This window comes from Polyergus mexicanus, unplaced genomic scaffold, assembly GCF_030449975.1.
Source record: "Polyergus mexicanus isolate NDT 795.1 unplaced genomic scaffold, iyPolMexi1.0 SCAF_99, whole genome shotgun sequence".
NCBI classification, from domain to species: Eukaryota; Metazoa; Arthropoda; class Insecta; order Hymenoptera; family Formicidae; genus Polyergus; species Polyergus mexicanus.
In genome coordinates this window covers 1,518-20,821 of record NW_027223419.1, presented here as the reverse complement: position 1 = coordinate 20,821, position 19,304 = coordinate 1,518, and the positions used below count along the sequence as shown (strand labels likewise).

The window sequence follows — 19,304 nt, the reverse complement described above, 5'->3', positions numbered from 1 at the left end:
GTTTGAAATCTCGCAGGTGACATATATCTTTTCATTTTTGATGATGCTATAAGTCTATTTTCTGCCTCATTGTTATGATGAAATGACAACGTGATATACGTCAATCTGTAAGACACGAATTAGAAATTAGCCATATCGTGGGGCCAAAAGCGAAAAGGTAAATGTTGGCCACGAAATTTCAAGCCAATAAAACTCTTGGAGTGTAAAATATTTACATTAAATAATACATTGTTGTATCCGTCTGCAATAGTGGTACAATGATTATTATTATTTTTATATTGAAATTTAATATCATTATGAAAAAATTATGCACATTTCTCCGTTCATAAACACAGATAATTGTTGTAAACAAATACGCTTACAATAGAGTTCGGTTTAAACAATTTACTTGTTATGATTTTCCTCTTTTAGTTTTAAATATAAAAGAAGGTTGCCACTTTTGGTGGGACATCCTGTATAAAATGAATTTTTTACGTAAATAATTTTCTAATTCGTGTCTTAATTTCTAATTCGTGTCTTACAGATTGACGTATATCACGTTGTCATTTGATCATAAAAATGAGGCAGAAAATAGACTTATCGCATCGTCAAAAATGAAAAGATATATGTCACCTACGAGATTTCAAACCGGTAAAACTCGTAAAATATAAACATATGTAAAATATTAGCATTATACATCATTGTATTTGTCTGAAAGAGTATAACTTTTATTTTATCGAAATATTGATACATTAATAAAAAAATATTATGCATATTTTTCCGTTTTCATTTTTGTTAGCAATCACTATGCTCGCAATAAAGTATTTCATAAATATTTGTTATAATTTAATATTTTTAATTTATAAGATTAAATAGGGTGCCCATTTTTGATGGGACACCATGTATATATATAAAAAATACAAAATTGTGCCAACTCTCGTGAGCGAGTAGAGCAAAGGACTTTTACATTCAGTTTACTATGTTTTACGCAATGACAAGTGTTGGTACAATCTTTTTGCGTGAAATTGGCACCCGATTTTAACCAGATCAAATTTTGAAGTTTGTTTCTCATAGAATTTCGCCTGCAGGTGATTGCAGTAATAATTGTTTTGTTTGTAGTTGAAATATAAATATGATAGCGATTTTTAAATGACAGTAAGGAATTTATTTATAACTAGAGCGCAACTGGCATCAGATTATAATCTGAAATCGTTTGTAATTGTTTGTAGTACAAGAATTTTTGTTTATAGTTGAAAAATAAATAAATAAATTACCAACAAATTAATTAGTGAAACTACGAAATGTTAACTAACAAAAAGTAGGCAATCAGGAGCAAGCGCAGTGTGTAGGACGTAATTAGATTTATTGACAATAGAAAATTATATGTAAATAAAATTCGCCAATGTTTTGGTCTTTTTTGAGACTCTCTTCAGCGCGAAACAAAATTAATAGATAACTTTTACATAATATTATAAATCAATGATCGCAAATAAATAAATACATAATAATAAATAATAATAAATAAATAAATAATTAATTAATAGATAAATGGTACAACAGTCAAATAAATAAGAATCAACCACCGCATAGCAAGTCAGTACATATAAAGATCAAATGTCAACGGAATAGAATGATCGATATAAAGATTTTCTTATAATTCTTGTACCACAAACAATTACAAACGATTTTAGATTATAATCTGATGTTGAGCCCAGTTGGGCTCTAATTATAAATTAATTCCTTACTGTCATTTAAAAATCGCTATCATATTTATACTTCAACTGCAAACAAAACAATTATTACTGCAATCACCTGCAGGCGAAATTCTATGAGAAACAAATTTCAACATTTGACTTGGTTAAAATCGGGTGCCAACTTCACGCAAGTCAATCTGTATTACATTTACCTTATATATAAATAATACTAACCTTGTGACCCTTATCTTTTTTAAAGAAAGTCTGCGGACAGAGAGAGGCAAGCGTTTCTCACTACACTTTTGTCCCATTATGTGGACACACTATATATTATAAATTAAAAACGCAAAAACGCAGTTTTTTCACTTTAACGTGAGTAGTTAGTGGGCACTATGGCGCGTCAAAACAAACCCCCACTCCTCGGCCACTGGCGCCGACCCCTGCTGTGCCTGTCTGAGGCCCTCCCCCCTAAGGGTGTCTGTGGGAAAAAAGTGGAGGGGCCTCGTGGACGTCTACGAGTCAAATTTCCATTTAAATTTTTTATTTTTTTATTTTTTTTATTTTTTTATTTTTTATTTTTTTTATTTTTTTTTTATTTTTTTTTTTCGGTCGCGTGAACATGCTCGGGTTCGAACCTGGGTCCTCCACCTCTCCAAACAGGGTCCTAGTATGCTGAGCTAACTGAAAACTTATTAGAATAGAAGTTAAATGTAGTATTTATGGAGAGTAGTTCTTTATTTTTTTTATTTTTTATTTTTTTTTATTTTTTATTTTTTATTTTTTCGGTCGCGTGAACATGCTCGGGTTCGAACCTGGGTCCTCCACCTCTCCAAACAGGGTCCTAGTATGCTGAGCTATCCGAAAACTTATTAGAATAGAAGTTAAACGTAGTATTTATGGAGAGTAGTTCTTTATTTTTTATTTTTTTTATTTTTTATTTTTTTTTATTTTTTTTTCGGTCGCGCGAACATGCTCGGGCTCGAACCTGGGTCCTCCGCCTCTCCAAACAGGGTCCTAGTATGCTAAGCTAGCTGAAAACTTATTAGAATAGAAGTTAAACGTAGTATTTATGGAGAGTAGTCCAGCGCTAAGATAGGGGTCCTGGCGGTCCGATTGGTTCTCCCCATAGTGCCCAGTTCTCCGATAGGTTCCGGCGGTTCCGTCGATTTAAAAAAAAAAGTGGGTTGGAAAAACGAGCCAAAAAATAGTGCGAGGGAGAAAGCGGGCAAGATGTCTGCCGGAAAGCAGACGTGACAACAACCGACAAAATGGCGACTGTCGAGACTGGAGATGCGTCTAGACATAAGGCATCCAGCCTCCCCTCCCCTTACGGAAAACCGAAAGATATCGTGCGGTATACAACATCGTCCTATCGCCCTCCTTAGAGGAAAACCAGGGGAGATGTACGCTATATGTCGCCCACCCACTTCCACCCTTCCTGTTGAAAAGAGAAAGTTGGATAAGGTACCGCTAGAATAAACTAGATGCTATGACGTGGTAACGAACACGTGCGTGCATGTACGGGTACGTTTGTCCGAGGGGGGTGCGCCCCGCTGCGCAGATAGACATACGGTAACAACATCGCTGGAGACGTTAGAAAGGGTCTTGGAATATATACGGGTACCTGAGGCTGATTGACGCTGAGACTTAGGGCAGAGTCTATGACGTCACAACAATGAGATGAGGAAAGAGTGTATGAAAAAAATTTAACAATTTAAGTAAAAAAACATCATACGTTTATTGATATTAATTTTACATAAATCAATATTCTTATTATTATATATAACTAAGATATTACATAGGAGTACAACGTCTATATCGTATTACAGTTCGAATTACATGATTAAACAAGGCAGCGCATAGCGTACAATGTTTCACTTGTTACTTTTTTCGCGAAGAAAAATTTTACGAAATAAGTGTACGATTAAGCGATCGTTATGTTCACAATCTTCGGTAAAAAGACTAAGAAACCGATTAAGATCATAACCGTTGCACATATAATATAAAAATACGCAACTATATTGTCCACATGTTTGAGAAAAAATTCCTTGTAATTGTTGAATATTCCAACGATGAATGACGGAGTTTCGACGAAGTCGGAGGAGAAATCCGGGGTGCAAGGGTGGTATTCCGTAGCTGTCAAAGTATGTGCCAGTACCATGCTCGTCGAGGAAGAAGGCGACCCAATGTTCTCCAGGTCGATTGTGGTCATCCGTATTAGCGACGATGGCTGTCGACCTCGTCCACACCCTCGGGACTCTGTCGGCTGGATAAACTCCCGCATGCCTGGCATTGATGTGACGTAATGCTTGTAGAATTTCGCGAGAGTTCATTATTTTGACAAGGAGGCGAACGAACGAGCGGTATTATATATTCAATAACTTCGGTATTTACCTCCTTCGGTAGTGCGTCTTTGATCGTGCCGACTTGTAACGCTGAGTTTTCAATGTCGGTTTGTGTGGAGTTAGTAGTTGCTTCGAGCTTGTCTCTATCCAACGACGACGATAATTCAGATTTTTCAAATTTCTCTTCTTCTTTTTCTATTGATCGCTCGGATTTTTGCAGATTTTTTTTCTCTATTTCATTTCTATCGCGCGAAATCTCATACGCGCTACTGATTTCCTCGTCTTCGTCGTCGTCGTCGTCGTCGTCGTCGTCGTCGTCACAGACGTTTAAACTCCAATTATCCGGAGAACCACAAGTAGCTTGAGTACTAACTTTCGTATTGCCGTAGACGATATTATTTCGCTCGATCAGCCAATATTTTAATTTATATGCGTTGCGTAATGCGCAATGAAATATACCGAATTTTCGAAATCCGTGATAACCACAATATCGTCCGCGCACTTCTCCCTCCGACAGATTTTTGAATGCGGGAGAAATATCTTCCAAATTATATATATTTCTGGAGAGTAGATTCCGCAAGTAGGTTTCTTTTTCGGCACCTCTGACGTAAATGTGTCGTGCCTGTCTTGTTATTTCACGTAGTTGCGATGTAAAATATTTCGGATTAGCTTCACCGTCGAACCATTCAATATCGTGATAATTTCGTGTAAGCCAGTTATTTTCATGTCTTACATTTCTTGGTAAATCGCCAAATGAATACGGCGGCATCATAATCCAATGTCCGACGAATGGAGCATCAAGCGCGATAATAGCAACTTCCTTGGGGATAAACTTCGCATTGGCATCGCGGAAACCTTGTATGTCGATGACTATATCCATTTTGTGAAGACTGGAGCGCACTCGACAGCGCGGTTATAATAGTTTAAACTGCTCGCGAAGCGTCGACGTTCGTGTCTCGAATGAAACTGAATTCTTTTCTGTTATATTGTATATTTTTTTATATTTTATGCTCCTGGCATTTTGATCGAATGTGGAGGGGAGAAAAAGGAGGGAAATTTTAGTGCGAGTATTACGTTGTAACAGCCAAATACTTGAGCGTGATAAATATCTATCCGGCAAAATCGACGATGACTTGACGAGACGAGTCGATTTCTATTACATTATCGAATTCGGCGTAAATAATACAATTAACGGTCTCAGTGAGAGCTTTCTCGAATCGCACTTCTAATCGCAAACTACCATGTCTTACGAGATTCCAATGCCCTGCGTAATTAGCAGACAGATCGGGCGTGAGATCAAAAGCGAATAACGTATATCCCTTGGAATAATCGTCTCTACTTATAGAATTTCCTTCGTTCAAAAAATGGATGCCCGTTCCCGTGAAGAGAGTTTGATAAGCTTCGACGTAAAGCGGTTCCTCAGGCGAGAAAACCGGTTGTAACGGTCTACTAGGAATTTGCATACCGTCGACGTATAGCGAGAAGAAATTTATTCCGTAATTTTTGAAATTAAACGGATTTAATTTTCTATCGCCATTAAACGCTTTATTATTAACAAAGCCGACTATTATCCTTTTCGGAAGTTGACCCAGTATTACATTATCTAAAGATTCACCCACAACACCACTGTGAATCGTAAATGTTTTAACTTCGACTCTCGTGAGCGGATATTTAGCCGTAACTTTACTCAACATTCTAGCATGCGCGAGTAATAATCCTGCGCTTATTTTCGCCCTTCTCACGAGTAAGCTCGCATCCAGTATATGAACTTTCGCCGATGAACCGTTACTGTCCATAAGACAGAACGAATCTTTCGAACGAACGAGCCTCAAGCGTACTTCTACACCGTTAATTAAAAATTTGTCTTGATTGAAAACGTCGCAATGGAGATGTCCTAAGAGATCTAGCGCGCGCCCGCCGTGAATGTAACGCGCGCGTCTCACGAGAGCGGAATTTGGCGATTTTGATTCCATCGGTTCGTCCATTTGACCGGGTGTATCCGCGTCCCATAGACAGGAGGTTAGATGGGAGGTTTTTGCGGGTGAAGAATAATTTAATAACGCCTCGATGTACGCGCGGTACGCGTAAGCGTTGTTTGGAGGCGACACGAGCTTTTGGTTGAAATACACGTCGATCTGATTGAACATGGAATGAAGTAAATGATTTACGGGGCCTATAGTGGCCGTGGCGGATGTGCCCGCAGTATGTCCCGTGGAATCGCCCGGTGTTTCTACGCGTACGCGGAGACTTAACATGGTGTGCGTGAGATCTAAATATTCTTCTCCGTGACCCGGAATGACGAATTCTATCGGTGAATCGTCCGAGAGCGAAGTCACGGGTTTGTAATGAATCCATTGCGAACTCTCGATACTTGTTTGCGTGGGAGGTAAAGAAAAGAGATCGAGTTCACTCTTTAAACACTCGCTCGAATGCGTGTGAAGAAAGGACATGCTTATTTACCGCAAATTTTTTGTCGTCGTTGTAATTCTCACTGTTAGATGCGTTTAGAATATACGCCGTTTAAGAAAATATGTCGGATACGGTGCGCTTTCTAGCAGTTTTACGTCGTTTCGTGGATGTTTTAAGTCTTTTCACTGTTGGGCGCTTTTTTCTTCTCTTATTTTTCGATGTTTTTGTATTTGCTCTTTTTTTCCCTCGCGTCTGGCGCTTTGACGAACTTTTCTTACGTGCCTGGCGTCGTCTACGTAATGTCGCGGATTTAGCGATGCGCGTGTTGAGCCCGCCGAAAGGAAACTGAGCTACATGCATTTTTGCATCCGACTTATAACCTGAGCCCTTCATCAGACTACTTATTTTTTCTTTAGCTTTTCTCTTAAGATTGTCGCGCGATTCTTCAAATCGGTGCTTAGCCGCTACTTTAAACGGCATATTGTTTTCAACATCTTCGATTATATTAACACCGGCCCGTAAAGCTTCTTTCCCCACAGCCCGTACCCCTCTGGTTAAATAAGGCAATACACGTCTGAACAGTCCTCCGAGAAAACTGCCAATACCGTGCCCTCGTTGATAGGGCGATCCGACGAAAACTCGCGGAATTCCACCGCCACGACTGCCGCCGTTTTGTAACTCGTCGTAATACGTCGAATAATAATCCATTAACGTTTAATTTTTTATCGCGCTCTCTAATTATTATTATTATTATTATTATTATTATTATTATTATTATTATGTTATCTACTCGATACGTCTAAAGTGCAATGTCACTGTCAGCGTTCCAAATTCGAATGGTATACTCTGTCCTAGTTGATCTCTTATATCTATCTCGATTGTGCGAAAAGACGTTTGACACAGAGCAATGTATTGAGTGTGTGAGAAATGATTTATTTGAGTAGACGCGAACGCGTAATCATTTCCAACATCAAGTGCGACTATTCGCAAAAGAGGAGATTGCACATCGCCGGTAATATAGGGCTCGCAAATATCGCAATAGACAAAGAGCTTGTCGGGAATACCGCGCAACAAACTAGCTGGTTCGGCGGCTATTATTACTCGTTCACGCGGAAATACGTAAAATGGTGATGTATAAATTTCAACATCGTCATAAATCCAGGAAGGTAAAACGCCCGATGTACCGGCATTATTTTCAATTTTATCATTTTTCTCATCGCCATTCTGTATATCGAAGGCGGTTTCGCTAAAAAGCCATAACGGTAAACGCTCCACAACACTAGCATTGAGCTTATTGTGCGTATCGAAGCCGAGTATTCGGCAAAGTTTTTCGGAAAAATTTACATAATGAATCATATCACATTTCATAATGTCGCAGGAAAGTTTCATAATAATTTTGCGCCCGATAATAGCTCCAAATTGCCAAAGGATATGCGAACCCACGGATTTTGCAGAGTAATTCACAGCTTCTATAATATCGTGCAAACTTGAGTAAATACCCGAAGGTATTTCAGATTTCTTAGCGATGATTTTCTTTTTTTCGGGGCCTATCGTGAATTCTTGAATATTTATAAATCTTATGAATCCTTCTCCAGGGCGTATATGAAGAAAGCTAGTCGGAAATTGAATCTCCGTGAGCGCTACTTCCCAACGTCCTTGCAAGTCTATACGTTGAGGCAATTCAGTAGTGAAACATGTGGTTTTATTCTCCGGAAAAAAACGCATACTGCTATTACTAGGGAGAATCATATAAAATCCTTCCTCCCTCATTTTCGATTCAAAGATTTTAAACTCGAAGCGGGTATCCAAGAATCGAATTTTGAAGGATATCCTTGCCAACTAACTAATAATTGTTTATTGTTACCACGCCCCCTACTTTTTATCACACGTTCGACGATAAATTCTTCTTCTCGCAAGTTTTTAACAACAGATGCTAATTCTTGTTCGTAAAAAATTCCGTCTATAACTTCGCCCGCTAAATCGCTTAATTCGTATACGTGCGGTTTTCTCCATTCGAGAACACGGTGAATTCGAAATATTTCTTCGCTCCACTTTGCCTCGTATCCTTTCTCAAAGGCTACTTTTGCTCTACTGACACGCACGAAATCGCCCGCGTTATATTTAGCCTTTTGTCCGCGATTCTTTTTCTTCGCCCCATCGCCGTTGTCGTGGTTCCAGCGACGATTCATATTTTCACGCGCGCTTCGAGCATTTTCTCTCGTAACGACTGCAGGTTGCATTTTGATGGTGGAATGCCGGGTATGATTGTAAGCGCGAACGATATCCTGCAAAACATCGATGTAGCGTCGCGTATTTTTGTGCGTAAAATATCGCCACATCCGTTCCTTGAGCGTTCTATTAAAGCGTTCCACTATAGCTGCTTTAATATCAGGATTACGCGCTACACGAAATCGAATACCTTTTTCTTTTAAGAAATTTTGTACTTGCTGAGCAATAAATTCTTTACCTTTGTCGGTCTGCAGGTATACGGGTAGGCGCTCTTTGTTTCTCGAGAATATGCGTTTAAAGGCTTTTACCACGCAGGCACCTGTTTTGTCGCGTAAAGGCTCTACCCAAACGAATTTACTAAGCACATCGATAACCGTTAATAGATATGAATAACCGTCATTATAACTCTTGAGATTACGAATATCGATCAAATCGGCCTCCCATAAGTCATCGATATTTGTCACGTTATAATGTAAGCGTGGAAATTTTCGACGTACCGGACGATGTAACGTGTATGCGTCTTGCGATTTAAGCCAATCAACGACCTCGTTACGTGTGAAATTCGGTTTAGCGGCTCGCGATAAATTGGCCGTCGCCGAATAGCCGGCATAGTGTGAGGGATTGTAATACAATTTTTCGAGTTCCATCATTCGAGTTTGCTCCAGTCGAGCAATCCTTTTCTTTTCTTTGTCGGAGAATCTGCGTAGCTCGTTAATGTTTTGTCGTCTTCGTCCTCGTCGGCGGATACAAATAGCGTATCTCCTTCGCTCGTTTCGTCTACCTTACGGCTGTACGACTTTGAACGCTCGGTCGAAGTTTTCGGAGTGGAACTTCCGCGCGGAACCACGTTTTTAATACGATGAGATCGGACGAACGTATATAATAAATCATTATTTCCTATGAGATTGGAAGGAGTGCCTATGTCGTGCAGTAATCGAGCAAATTGAATTCTTCCGGTTGCTTTAAATGTTTTTCTCTCGCGTATCGCGTCGTTTATAAGTTCCGCGATATTCGAACCCGTTACGACGGCGCCGTCTATAGTTACGAGTCCTCGTCTATCCCAGCTAATCTTAGATGTCGGAATATCGATCAAGTATTTTAATATCGCACGCGCTTTGTCACGATAAGATTTCGGTACACTACCGAGTATTTTTTTGATCATTTCAGCCGATTGCGCACGTTTTTTCCCGAAACTACTGCTACTACTACTAGCGCTCCCGTCACCGCGGTCGCTGCTAATTAAAGCTGACGTTTCCATAAATTCGTTATCGTGGACATCCAAATTCGTGTCTTCGTTCTGCTCGTCATTAATGTCCTCGTCGTTATCCTGCTCATCCTCGCGTAAGCGTTTTTTAGCTTCCCGAGCAAAGTGAAGATAGCGTTGGAGTACTTCCTTATACAATTTCCATCTTTTGTCATCGTTGACAGGAGTCGTGAGGTTGAGAATACGCCACATCTCCGCATCGAGTCGCGATAAAGCTGTTCCCGGTGTTCGTACTGAATTATTATTATTATTTACATTTTCCGCATTTGATATTCCAGTATTTTTCTTCGACGAGTTATCAGTCATCGCAATAGATGTCATTTCCGGTTGCTGTTGCATTCGCTGCATTCTCTCAAGATTTTCGGTAGATATCAAAACCATTTTCTTAGCTCTCTCCATTGTTCAAAATACAGCTGATAACACTTTCCTTTTTTTATTATCTTTCCTAGAATGTACGGGCTGTATAGGATTGTATTTTTCTTTTTCATTCGCTGATAATCCGAGATAATATAGCCCCTAGTATAGGTCCGATAAGATAGGGTAAAAATCCACCTCGTTGTACTAACAATTTTCTTTTAGTCTTCCAATTACCTTGTTTTGCCGCAACACGCCGTAGGGCCGTTTTATGTTTGGCTAATCGCTTTTTATCGCTACAACGAAGCGGTACGTTACCTTTTAACGTATTGAAAATGCACTCTTGAATGCACTTTATGAGTTTATTGTCAGCGGCACGTAAGAATGCTGTTCTTTGATTTTTTTTCAAATGACACAAAGTTTTTAAAAGACATATGTTTCTCTCTCCGATAGACCGTCTAGCATACTTTATTGCACTATTCGATGACGTCAGCTTTTTATCGGGATCTTCTTTTTTCACCATTACGCTGTAATTACACGACTGACAAGTTGCGAACAGGAATTTTACCCTTTATACGCCCCCGCTTCTATTGCTCGATCTGCGCGGAATGTAAGCGTAATGCAGCGTATCGTCGGGAAAGATACACGTACGAAAGCGATATTCGTCTGGAGTCGATTGTTTCAAATCGAGCAATAAATACCCGTGAGGTCTCGATGTAGCGTCATAGTAGGCTTCTTCCATAAATTTTGGATCATCGGGATATACCTGGCGCGCTAGATGACGTATTTGAGCGCGATCGCGTGGATTTTTGAAAACTACTATGTAATTCGCGTTGAGAGATATGTCACGCTGTCCGCGACCTTGATGAAAGAGATTTTGCGAGATGAGTATAACACTGAGATTTTTATGATGACTTCCTTTGGTAAACAGATCTACGATAGCGTCGCACGACGAAGATTCCCTCATAAGATCGTCGATTATTATTAATTTTGGCGAAAGCGCATCGTTGGAATAATCTTCCGGACGCGGTAACCCCTCGCGAAATTCGATGATATTTTTCTTCGATTTTACCATAGCATTATTATCGTAACCGGTTTTTTGTGTTCTTTTCTCTTCTTCTTCTTCTTCTTTTTCACTCGCGTCGCATTGTAAACGTTGATACGCATCTTGCCACTCGGCGTAATAAAATAAAATTCTCTCGAATCGAACATCCGACATGACGGATAAATGACGAAGAAACGTTTTCACGAAAATTGTTTTTCCACATCCCGTAGGCCCGCAGACGATCGATGTCCAAGGATGTTTCCACCGTACATCCATTTTGCGAAATGAACGATTTGGCGTTTACGCGCGCTCTCATAAATAAAAAAGTAATCAGGAATATTTAATAACAATAACAAAAATACGTGCATCGAATATGTTTAATATGTAGATATATGTTGAGAGTAATAAGCTTATCCGCGCTCCGGAAGGCCCACCGCGGCGGCCGCATGCTCGCGCTAGCGTTTCCCGGTACGTGAACGAGCGGAAAGCACCGCGGCCGATTAGCTGATAAGTAGCCGCGAGAACGATGCTAATAAGCGTATTCGCGGGGACGCGCTCGCTTCAGCGTTTTTTGAGCACCGCTGCTTACGAGCTTATAAGCGGTGCTCTGTGGACGCTTAAGTTAGAAATAAGTTGCTCGTTTAGCGTTCGACTAACATTTGATATTATTTTTGATAGAATGTTCTATGCGCAAAGTAAAGAAGTAAAGGAAATATTAGAGAGGGGTAAAGGAAAAATATAGTCTGTGATTTTTAAGGTGGGAAAAATTTCATATTTATTGATAATTTTTTATTTTTTATTTTTTATTTTTTATTTTTATAAAATTAACAATTACGATTTAAAATTATACGTACAATTTCATTAAAGCCGAACGAAAGTAATTCTTCAAATACAATATTGAAATATACATCTAAAAAGGTTAAATCTCTTATTTGCGTTTGTACATTGCGTTCAATTTCTTGAAAATTATCGCTAACTATGAGTTTTATAATTTCACGATTTATGTAAGCCGTTGGAAGTTTTAATTCTATCTCGTTCATTAAGTAATTGGCGCAGGTGTTGACGGCGTCGGTGATGGAAACTAGCTGTGACAATCGAGCATCCACACATCTTGTAATATTTTCCAAGCCGAGAAAAGTTGCTTTCTGCATCACAATAGCGACGCTGTGCGTTTTTCGTTTCTTCAAGGGTGGCTGCGCTTGCTCCTCCGTCTCTCCATTACTCGCGGATTGTTCCACATTTTCCTTGTAAGTCACTATCACAGCCCGCGTCCCGTAAGCGGTGGTGAAGCCGATGGAAATATTGTTGATGATAATCGGACTTGGTTTGGTTTTTTGATTCTCCCTCAAGTACAGTCCTATCTGCTCCATGTTGAGTTGAAATTGTTGCCAGGTGCCGGCATCGAGACAAATTCCGTCTGCATAATTACCCGTTAATTTAACAATTGGCGCGAAATAACCTTCAATTGTTGTTTGCAAGCCCACATGTAGCTTCTTAGTACACGATGAATTAAGGGCATACGTTGTCGATAGTAATAAGTATCGCTGTTCGTTTCTTCTAACGTTGTCGAACTTGTTGTCCGATTTGCTAATATCGCAAACGTGCGTAGATTTAACAAAATCGGTTAGATTTTTTTGATCACTGGAAACTTCTTTCGCGGCAGCCATTGTTATTACTTTTTGAATAAAACTGAGAGAACACCAGGCAGGCACAACAATGCCGAATTCTTGTAACGCAGCCGAAATGAAGACTTCATACAGGGAAACTCGAATGAAGGATTTACATCTTCTCGCGCTACTTATATATCGAAATATAAAGAAAAGTGGGGGGAAAAGTTTGTATAGACAATTAAATAACAGGAAAAATCGTGATTTTTCATGTTCAATCTTGTTCAGTTGGCTAAAAATTACGCGGAAAAACATCTAGAATCATCTAGAAATTAGATTCGTTACAAGAGAAAAATTTTTCTCTAAACTTTTTTTCTCTAAATACATTTACAATATATTATAAAGCGTAAATAAATGTTTATCACCTGTGTAATAAATTTTTATAGATTGTATTGTAAGAGATTATATTGTAAAAAATTTTATAAAGGAGTAATTTTCTAATCGACATAACCCCGTCTTTTCTACGAAAATTTTTAAAAACGTTTATCGCTACAAAGCTTTTACTTTAGGATCGCTATAACAAAAGTAATAAAAGTAAGTAAATAAGATAGTAACGTGATAAAAAATAAAATATTTTTTTTGTCTATTTTATCGCCTTTTTGGAAAACAGGGATTCTTTTTGTCGACGTTCTTTTGTTTTCTTCGAACTAATCTAATCTAACTACTTAGAAAGGAAAAATTTTAAATCTTTCAAAGACTTTTCCTTTTTGGAAAAAAGTGGGGATATGCGTTTAAATAAATTCTCCGTGCCGAAGTAAAAAAGCTAATTTCGAGTTCGACATCAACCGAAGTAACGCGAGTCGTTCCGTGGAAAATAGAGATATCAGGTATTTCGCGAGCAAGTGGCAAAAATGGCTGGACTTAAAGAGCTATTAGGTAAATGCATAATTATAGGCTCGAATTTGTCGTCTACGTTAAATAGTGAACGCTATTTATCAGCGTTATCGGACGAATCGGCGGAAATAAATTATTCAGTTTTTCGGGCATTTGCGTGTGCTAGTTCGAATACTATACTCGCTGTGCTATATAGACTAGGCTATTTTGGCAATTATGCCGAGTTGTTGCATATCGCGGGTGAGATAGTAGAAATGCGCGAGGCATTTGACCACGAGGAGGAGGATGCAGACGGCCTTATAGCCTTCCTGCTATCAAACCATCGTGGAAACCGCTTAAACGGTAAGCAAAATGATTTTATTTATATTGCACAATTGTATTGTAATCGAATACGTTAGACAGTGATTAATCAAAATTTTCAAAATCATAATTTGTAGATCGAAACACATCTGCTACTGATGGGCGAGAGACTCCCTCTCAGCTTCGAAAGCGTCCGGCTGAAGAAGAGCTCGAAACAGGAACTTCGAGTAAGTTTCGCATAAAAATAAAATAAAAATATTAATCTTTATATACTGATTCTATATTCAATATTGATAAAATATTAAATTTTAGGAAGAGCAGACGTGGATGAGAATGAAGAGGAAGTCGTCGGTGAAGAACGCTGTAATCCCTCGTCGGAGACAGAAGATGGTGAAGAGGAGCCGGAGGTGGAAGAGGAGCAACAACGTCATGAGGTCGGCGATATTAATTTTAATTACGTTGATTTATTGGCGGAAAATAGGCGACAATTTAGGAGGTTCGGCATAATCGGAAGAGAAGCGAGTTTCGCGATTCGACCGTTGCTTGAAGGCGGAGATATTTATCATTTACTAGAAAACGCGTTCCGTGAAATTCACGCGTATGCGATAAATTCATGCGAATCTGGCGATTATGTGGGGTTATCTTTTCATTCTGCGGATTTATCTCATGGTCCTGCCGGATTATCTTTTCGTCCTGTGCGTGACTTGACGCATGAAGATATTTGGGGAATTGTGAGTTCGGTAGCGCAGAGCGCGGGTGGTCTCGATATTGCGGAACGCTTCGATATTCGAGTTTTTAACGTTACGGTTCCTTCAGGCCGGGGACGTGTGAAATTAACACGCGAAGATATTGCGAAGCGTTCGATACTAACAATAAAAAATTCCGATAATTTATGTTTTCCCCGGGCTCTTGTTGTAGCGAAAATTTATTGCGAACGCGGTAATTTACGTACGGGAGAATTACATGAAAAATGGAATGCTGTAAGATGCACGCGATCCCCTCTTCAACGGGAACTCGCGTTACAATTAGCACGGGATGTCGGTGTTACGATACCTGAAGAGGGCTGCGGAATTCGGGAAATCGAACGCTTCCAACGTTATTTCGCCGCTGACAATATCGCGATAGTTGTATATAATTTTAGTACTTTCGGTCTCGGAGAAAAACCTATGTACGACGGAACCGCAATACTCGCTTCTCTCGGACGGGAATCGTCGCACCGATTAAATATAATGTATTACGAGAGCTCGCGACATTACAATCCTATTTTAAATTTAAAAGCAGCCGCTGGTTCTCGTAATTATTGTACGACGTGTAATGTAAGTTTTCGGGACGAGATAGGTCATCGGTGCTTGAATAAATGTCCGCGCTGTTTCGCAGAGTCGGCATGCGTCGATTCCGTTGCGCCTGTGAAATGCGATTCATGTAATCGAACATTTTACGGTGCAAAATGTTTCGATCGTCATCGTAGTAAAAAATCGTATAACGGTAGAACGCTCGCGAGTGTTTGTAATGTCGTGAGATTTTGCAATGAATGCGGATGCGCGGTTAAATCGAATGCGAAACACGAATGCGGCATTTCTTACTGCAGGCTATGTCGGTCACCGCAATCTCGAAATCATTTATGTCATATGCAACCTCTTCGCAAAGCAGTTAGTTCCTCTACCGAACCGTCCTCGTCAACGGCGATGACTACGTTGATATCGGATACGCGAGGAACAACAAAGAGTAAAGAAACTGCTGCCGAAGAGGTAAACGAGAGCAAAAAGAACCTCGTGGCATTTATATTTTATGATTTCGAAACACGGCAAGACGAGACGCTCGAAGGTACGATGAACGTGAAAAAACATGTACCTACCCTCTGCGTAGCGCAACAGATTTGCGAAGCATGTGCGCAAGAAAACGACATGTCCGTACGATGCCGATGGTGCGGGATACGCGAATTCATATTCAGACATGATCCAGTGAAACAATTTGTCGAATTCGCAACGCGAAGGACGAAACGTTTTAACCAGATCATATGCATAGCACATAATGCGAAAGCGTTCGACGCGCAGTTTATTCTTCAATACATCGTAGAAAATCGGAATTATTTAGAGCCGAAAATAATTTTGAGCGGTACAAAAATTGTAATGTTATCAGCAGGAAATACAAAATTCATCGACAGTGCTAATTATATGCCAATGCGTTTATCTGAATTACCGAAAGCTTTTGGCCTAGGGGACTCTATGGATAAAGGCACTTTTCCGCATTTATTTAACACTGTCGAAAATCAAACGTATGTCGGACCGTTACCAGACGCGAAATATTATTCTCCTGAAAACATGAAGACTTCGGAACGCGAACGCTTTCTCGCATGGCATACGGACATGACGCGAAAAAACACCGTATTCGACTTTCAACAAGAAATTGTTCGCTATTGTCGTACCGATGTAGACATTCTTCGACGCGCGTGTATAGCATTCAGAAAAATTTTTATAAACCGCGGCAACGTATGTCCGTTCGAGGAATGCACCACTATCGCCTCGACGTGTATGACTGTTTTCCGTAAAAACTTTTTGCGCGAAAAGGAAATAGGCATTATTCCTTCCGGTGGTTATAGAAAAGCGAGCAATTATTCGCGTAAAGCTCTACAATGGCTGGTATGGTTGGAGCGCGAATTTGGTCATCCTATAAAACATGCGGGGCGTGCGCGTGAATATCGTACGGCTGATGGTACGCTCGTCGACGGATATTATGAAACGACCGCTGTTGAGACGACACAGCGTCATATTTTACAATTTCACGGATGCTTTTGGCACGGGTGTCCGACTTGCTTTCCTTCGAATCGCGATAGAGCGATTTCTTCGTCTTCGGATCATGGTGATACGATTGCTTCGCGATACGAGCAAACTCTCGCGATCTCGTGGCGCCTTCGACAACGGGGATATATAGTGACGGAAAAATGGGAGTGCGTTTTTGATCGGGATATGCTCGAGAATCGCGAAATGCGAGAATATCTCGAAAACCATCCGTTGGTGGAAACATCACCGCTCGACCCTCGCGATGCGTTTTTCGGCGGCCGTACGGGAAATATCGTGACTCGATACGAAGTTACGGGTGCAGAGAAAATACATTACGTAGACGTATGCTCTTTATACCCGTATGTATTGAAGACAGGCGCTTTCCCGATCGGACATCCAGATATTTATGTTGGCAAAGAATGCGCCTCTTTAATCGGAATAGCTCCAAATTATAATTTTGATTCGCTCGAAGGTCTTATACGCTGTACTGTGCTTCCACCACGCAACCTCTTTCACCCTGTACTCCCGTATCGCGTACGCGGAAAATTACTTTTCGCCTTATGTCGTAGTTGTTGCGAAACATTTGCGCAGACATCTTGCACGCACGACAGCATTAATGAGCGGGAATTCGAGGGTACGTGGGTGTCGTGCGAATTACGAAAGGCAGTCGAAAAGGGTTATCTCGTGACGGCAGTAAGCGAGATTTGGCAATATAAAGTTAGTCAATTCGATCGCGCATCTCGTCAAGGCGGTTTGTTCGCCGAATATATAAACTCATTCTTACAATTAAAACAAGAAGCAAGCGGATGGCCGGGGGAATGCGGAGACGACGATGACGCTAAAGAACGGTATCTACGGGAGTACGAAAAAACCGAAGGTATTGTTCTCGATAAGTGTAACGTCGCGCTGAACCCTGGTTTACGTTCAGTTGCAAAACTCTGTTTAAATTCATTTTGGGGAAAATTCGGCCAGCGGGCCAATTTGCCGAATACTGAGGTTGTGAGAACACTGCATTGTTTTCTGACGTTACTGACGAGTAGCGAGCATGAGATAACCGATATATTACCCGTGAACGACGATGTAATATATGTTTCGTGGCGATTGCGACAAGAGGCCGTCACGCCCTCACCTATAACTAATGTTGCGATAGCGGCATATACGACGGCTCAAGCGCGCTTAAAATTATATGAATATTTAGAACGTTTAGATCGACGTGTGTTATATTATGATACTGATTCGTGTATATACGTAAGCGCAGGTAAACCGAATGAGTATGAACCGCATACGGGGAATTTTCTAGGTGACATGACGGACGAGCTCGAAAGCTACGGTCGTGGTAGTTATATCGAGGCGTTCGTGTCCGGTGGCCCAAAATTTTATGCCTATGTTGTTCGTATGCCGGATGGGCGTACGCGTGAATGCTGTAAAGTAAAGGGCATAACTCTAAACTATGAAAACTCTCGGTTGGTTAATTTTAACAGCATTAAGAATTTATTGTTAAATAAAGAGAGAGCACAGGAAAATGAAAAGAACGGAGAAGAATTGCCGAAAACTTCGATAAATCTATGCTTTAGAGCAATTCGTCGTACCGCGTTTCACGAGATCGTAACACGGGACGAAACTAAAGTATGCGAGCCCGTATTACTAAAACGTAGATTTATCGATAGTCGAAATTCGCTACCGTATGGTTATGTATCCGAACAATGATTTTTCTATTTTTTCTCGACACTCTCTCTTTTATTGCTATATTGCGTAATATACTTTTGTGTACTTTTCGCAGCGGTGAAAATAATCTTTTTGTAAATAAATATTAAATTATATGTAAATTTTTCAATGTACAATGTTTCCGCATAATATAAATATAATGATGTTTTTTATTTTAAAGCAACCAGGTGAAAAATATTTTTCTTCCCTTCCTTTCTTCCCGACGGCTCAGTGACGTCATAGACTCTGCCCTAAGTCTCAGCGTCAATCAGCCTCAGGTACCCGTATATATTCCAAGACCCTTTCTAACGTCTCCAGCGATGTTGTTACCGTATGTCTATCTGCGCAGCGGGGCGCACCCCCCTCGGACAATCGTACCCGTACATGCACGCACGTGTTCGTTACCACGTCATAGCATCTAGTTTATTCTAGCGGTACCTTATCCAACTTTCTCTTTTCAACAGGAAGGGTGGAAGTGGGTGGGCGACATATAGCGTACATCTCCCCTGGTTTTCCTCTAAGGAGGGCGATAGGACGATGTTGTATACCGCACGATATCTTTCGGTTTTCCGTAAGGGGAGGGGAGGCTGGATGCCTTATGTCTAGACGCATCTCCAGTCTCGACAGTCGCCATTTTGTCGGTTGTTGTCACGTCTGCTTTCCGGCAGACATCTTGCCCGCTTTCTCCCTCGCACTATTT

At 40.3% G+C, this 19,304-nt stretch overlaps 5 protein-coding genes across 5 annotated transcripts; 1 reads left to right on the top strand and 4 right to left on the bottom strand.

Moving 5' to 3' along the window:
- Nucleotides 1-3,890: 3,890 nt before the first annotated feature.
- Nucleotides 3,891-4,979, bottom strand: LOC138944141 (uncharacterized). The gene has a single exon (XM_070315047.1). It carries the CDS (start codon nucleotides 4,896-4,898, stop codon nucleotides 3,891-3,893), a length of 1,008 nt encoding a protein of 335 aa, XP_070171148.1. The 5' UTR covers nucleotides 4,899-4,979.
- Nucleotides 4,980-5,127: 148 nt separating this feature from the next.
- On the bottom strand, nucleotides 5,128-6,468 carry LOC138944140 (uncharacterized protein F54H12.2-like). The gene has a single exon (XM_070315046.1). It carries the CDS (start codon nucleotides 6,466-6,468, stop codon nucleotides 5,128-5,130), a length of 1,341 nt encoding a protein of 446 aa, XP_070171147.1.
- Nucleotides 6,469-8,193: 1,725 nt separating this feature from the next.
- On the bottom strand, nucleotides 8,194-9,303 carry LOC138944138 (uncharacterized). The gene has a single exon (XM_070315045.1). The coding sequence runs from the start codon at nucleotides 9,301-9,303 to the stop codon at nucleotides 8,194-8,196; it is 1,110 nt and encodes a 369-aa protein (XP_070171146.1).
- Nucleotides 9,304-12,143: 2,840 nt separating this feature from the next.
- Nucleotides 12,144-12,986, bottom strand: LOC138944137 (uncharacterized). Its single transcript, XM_070315044.1, has one exon. It carries the CDS (start codon nucleotides 12,984-12,986, stop codon nucleotides 12,144-12,146), a length of 843 nt encoding a protein of 280 aa, XP_070171145.1.
- An 851-nt stretch (nucleotides 12,987-13,837) lies between these two features.
- LOC138944136 (uncharacterized) lies at nucleotides 13,838-18,882 on the top strand (the record flags this gene model as incomplete). Its single annotated transcript, XM_070315043.1, has 6 exons — nucleotides 13,838-13,862; nucleotides 13,926-14,162; nucleotides 14,258-14,347; nucleotides 14,433-14,616; nucleotides 15,709-18,363; nucleotides 18,786-18,882. Coding segments are annotated over exons 1-6 (3,288 nt in total), but the record flags the coding sequence as incomplete, so codon positions are not given.
- Between the last annotated feature and the right edge of the window lie 422 nt (nucleotides 18,883-19,304).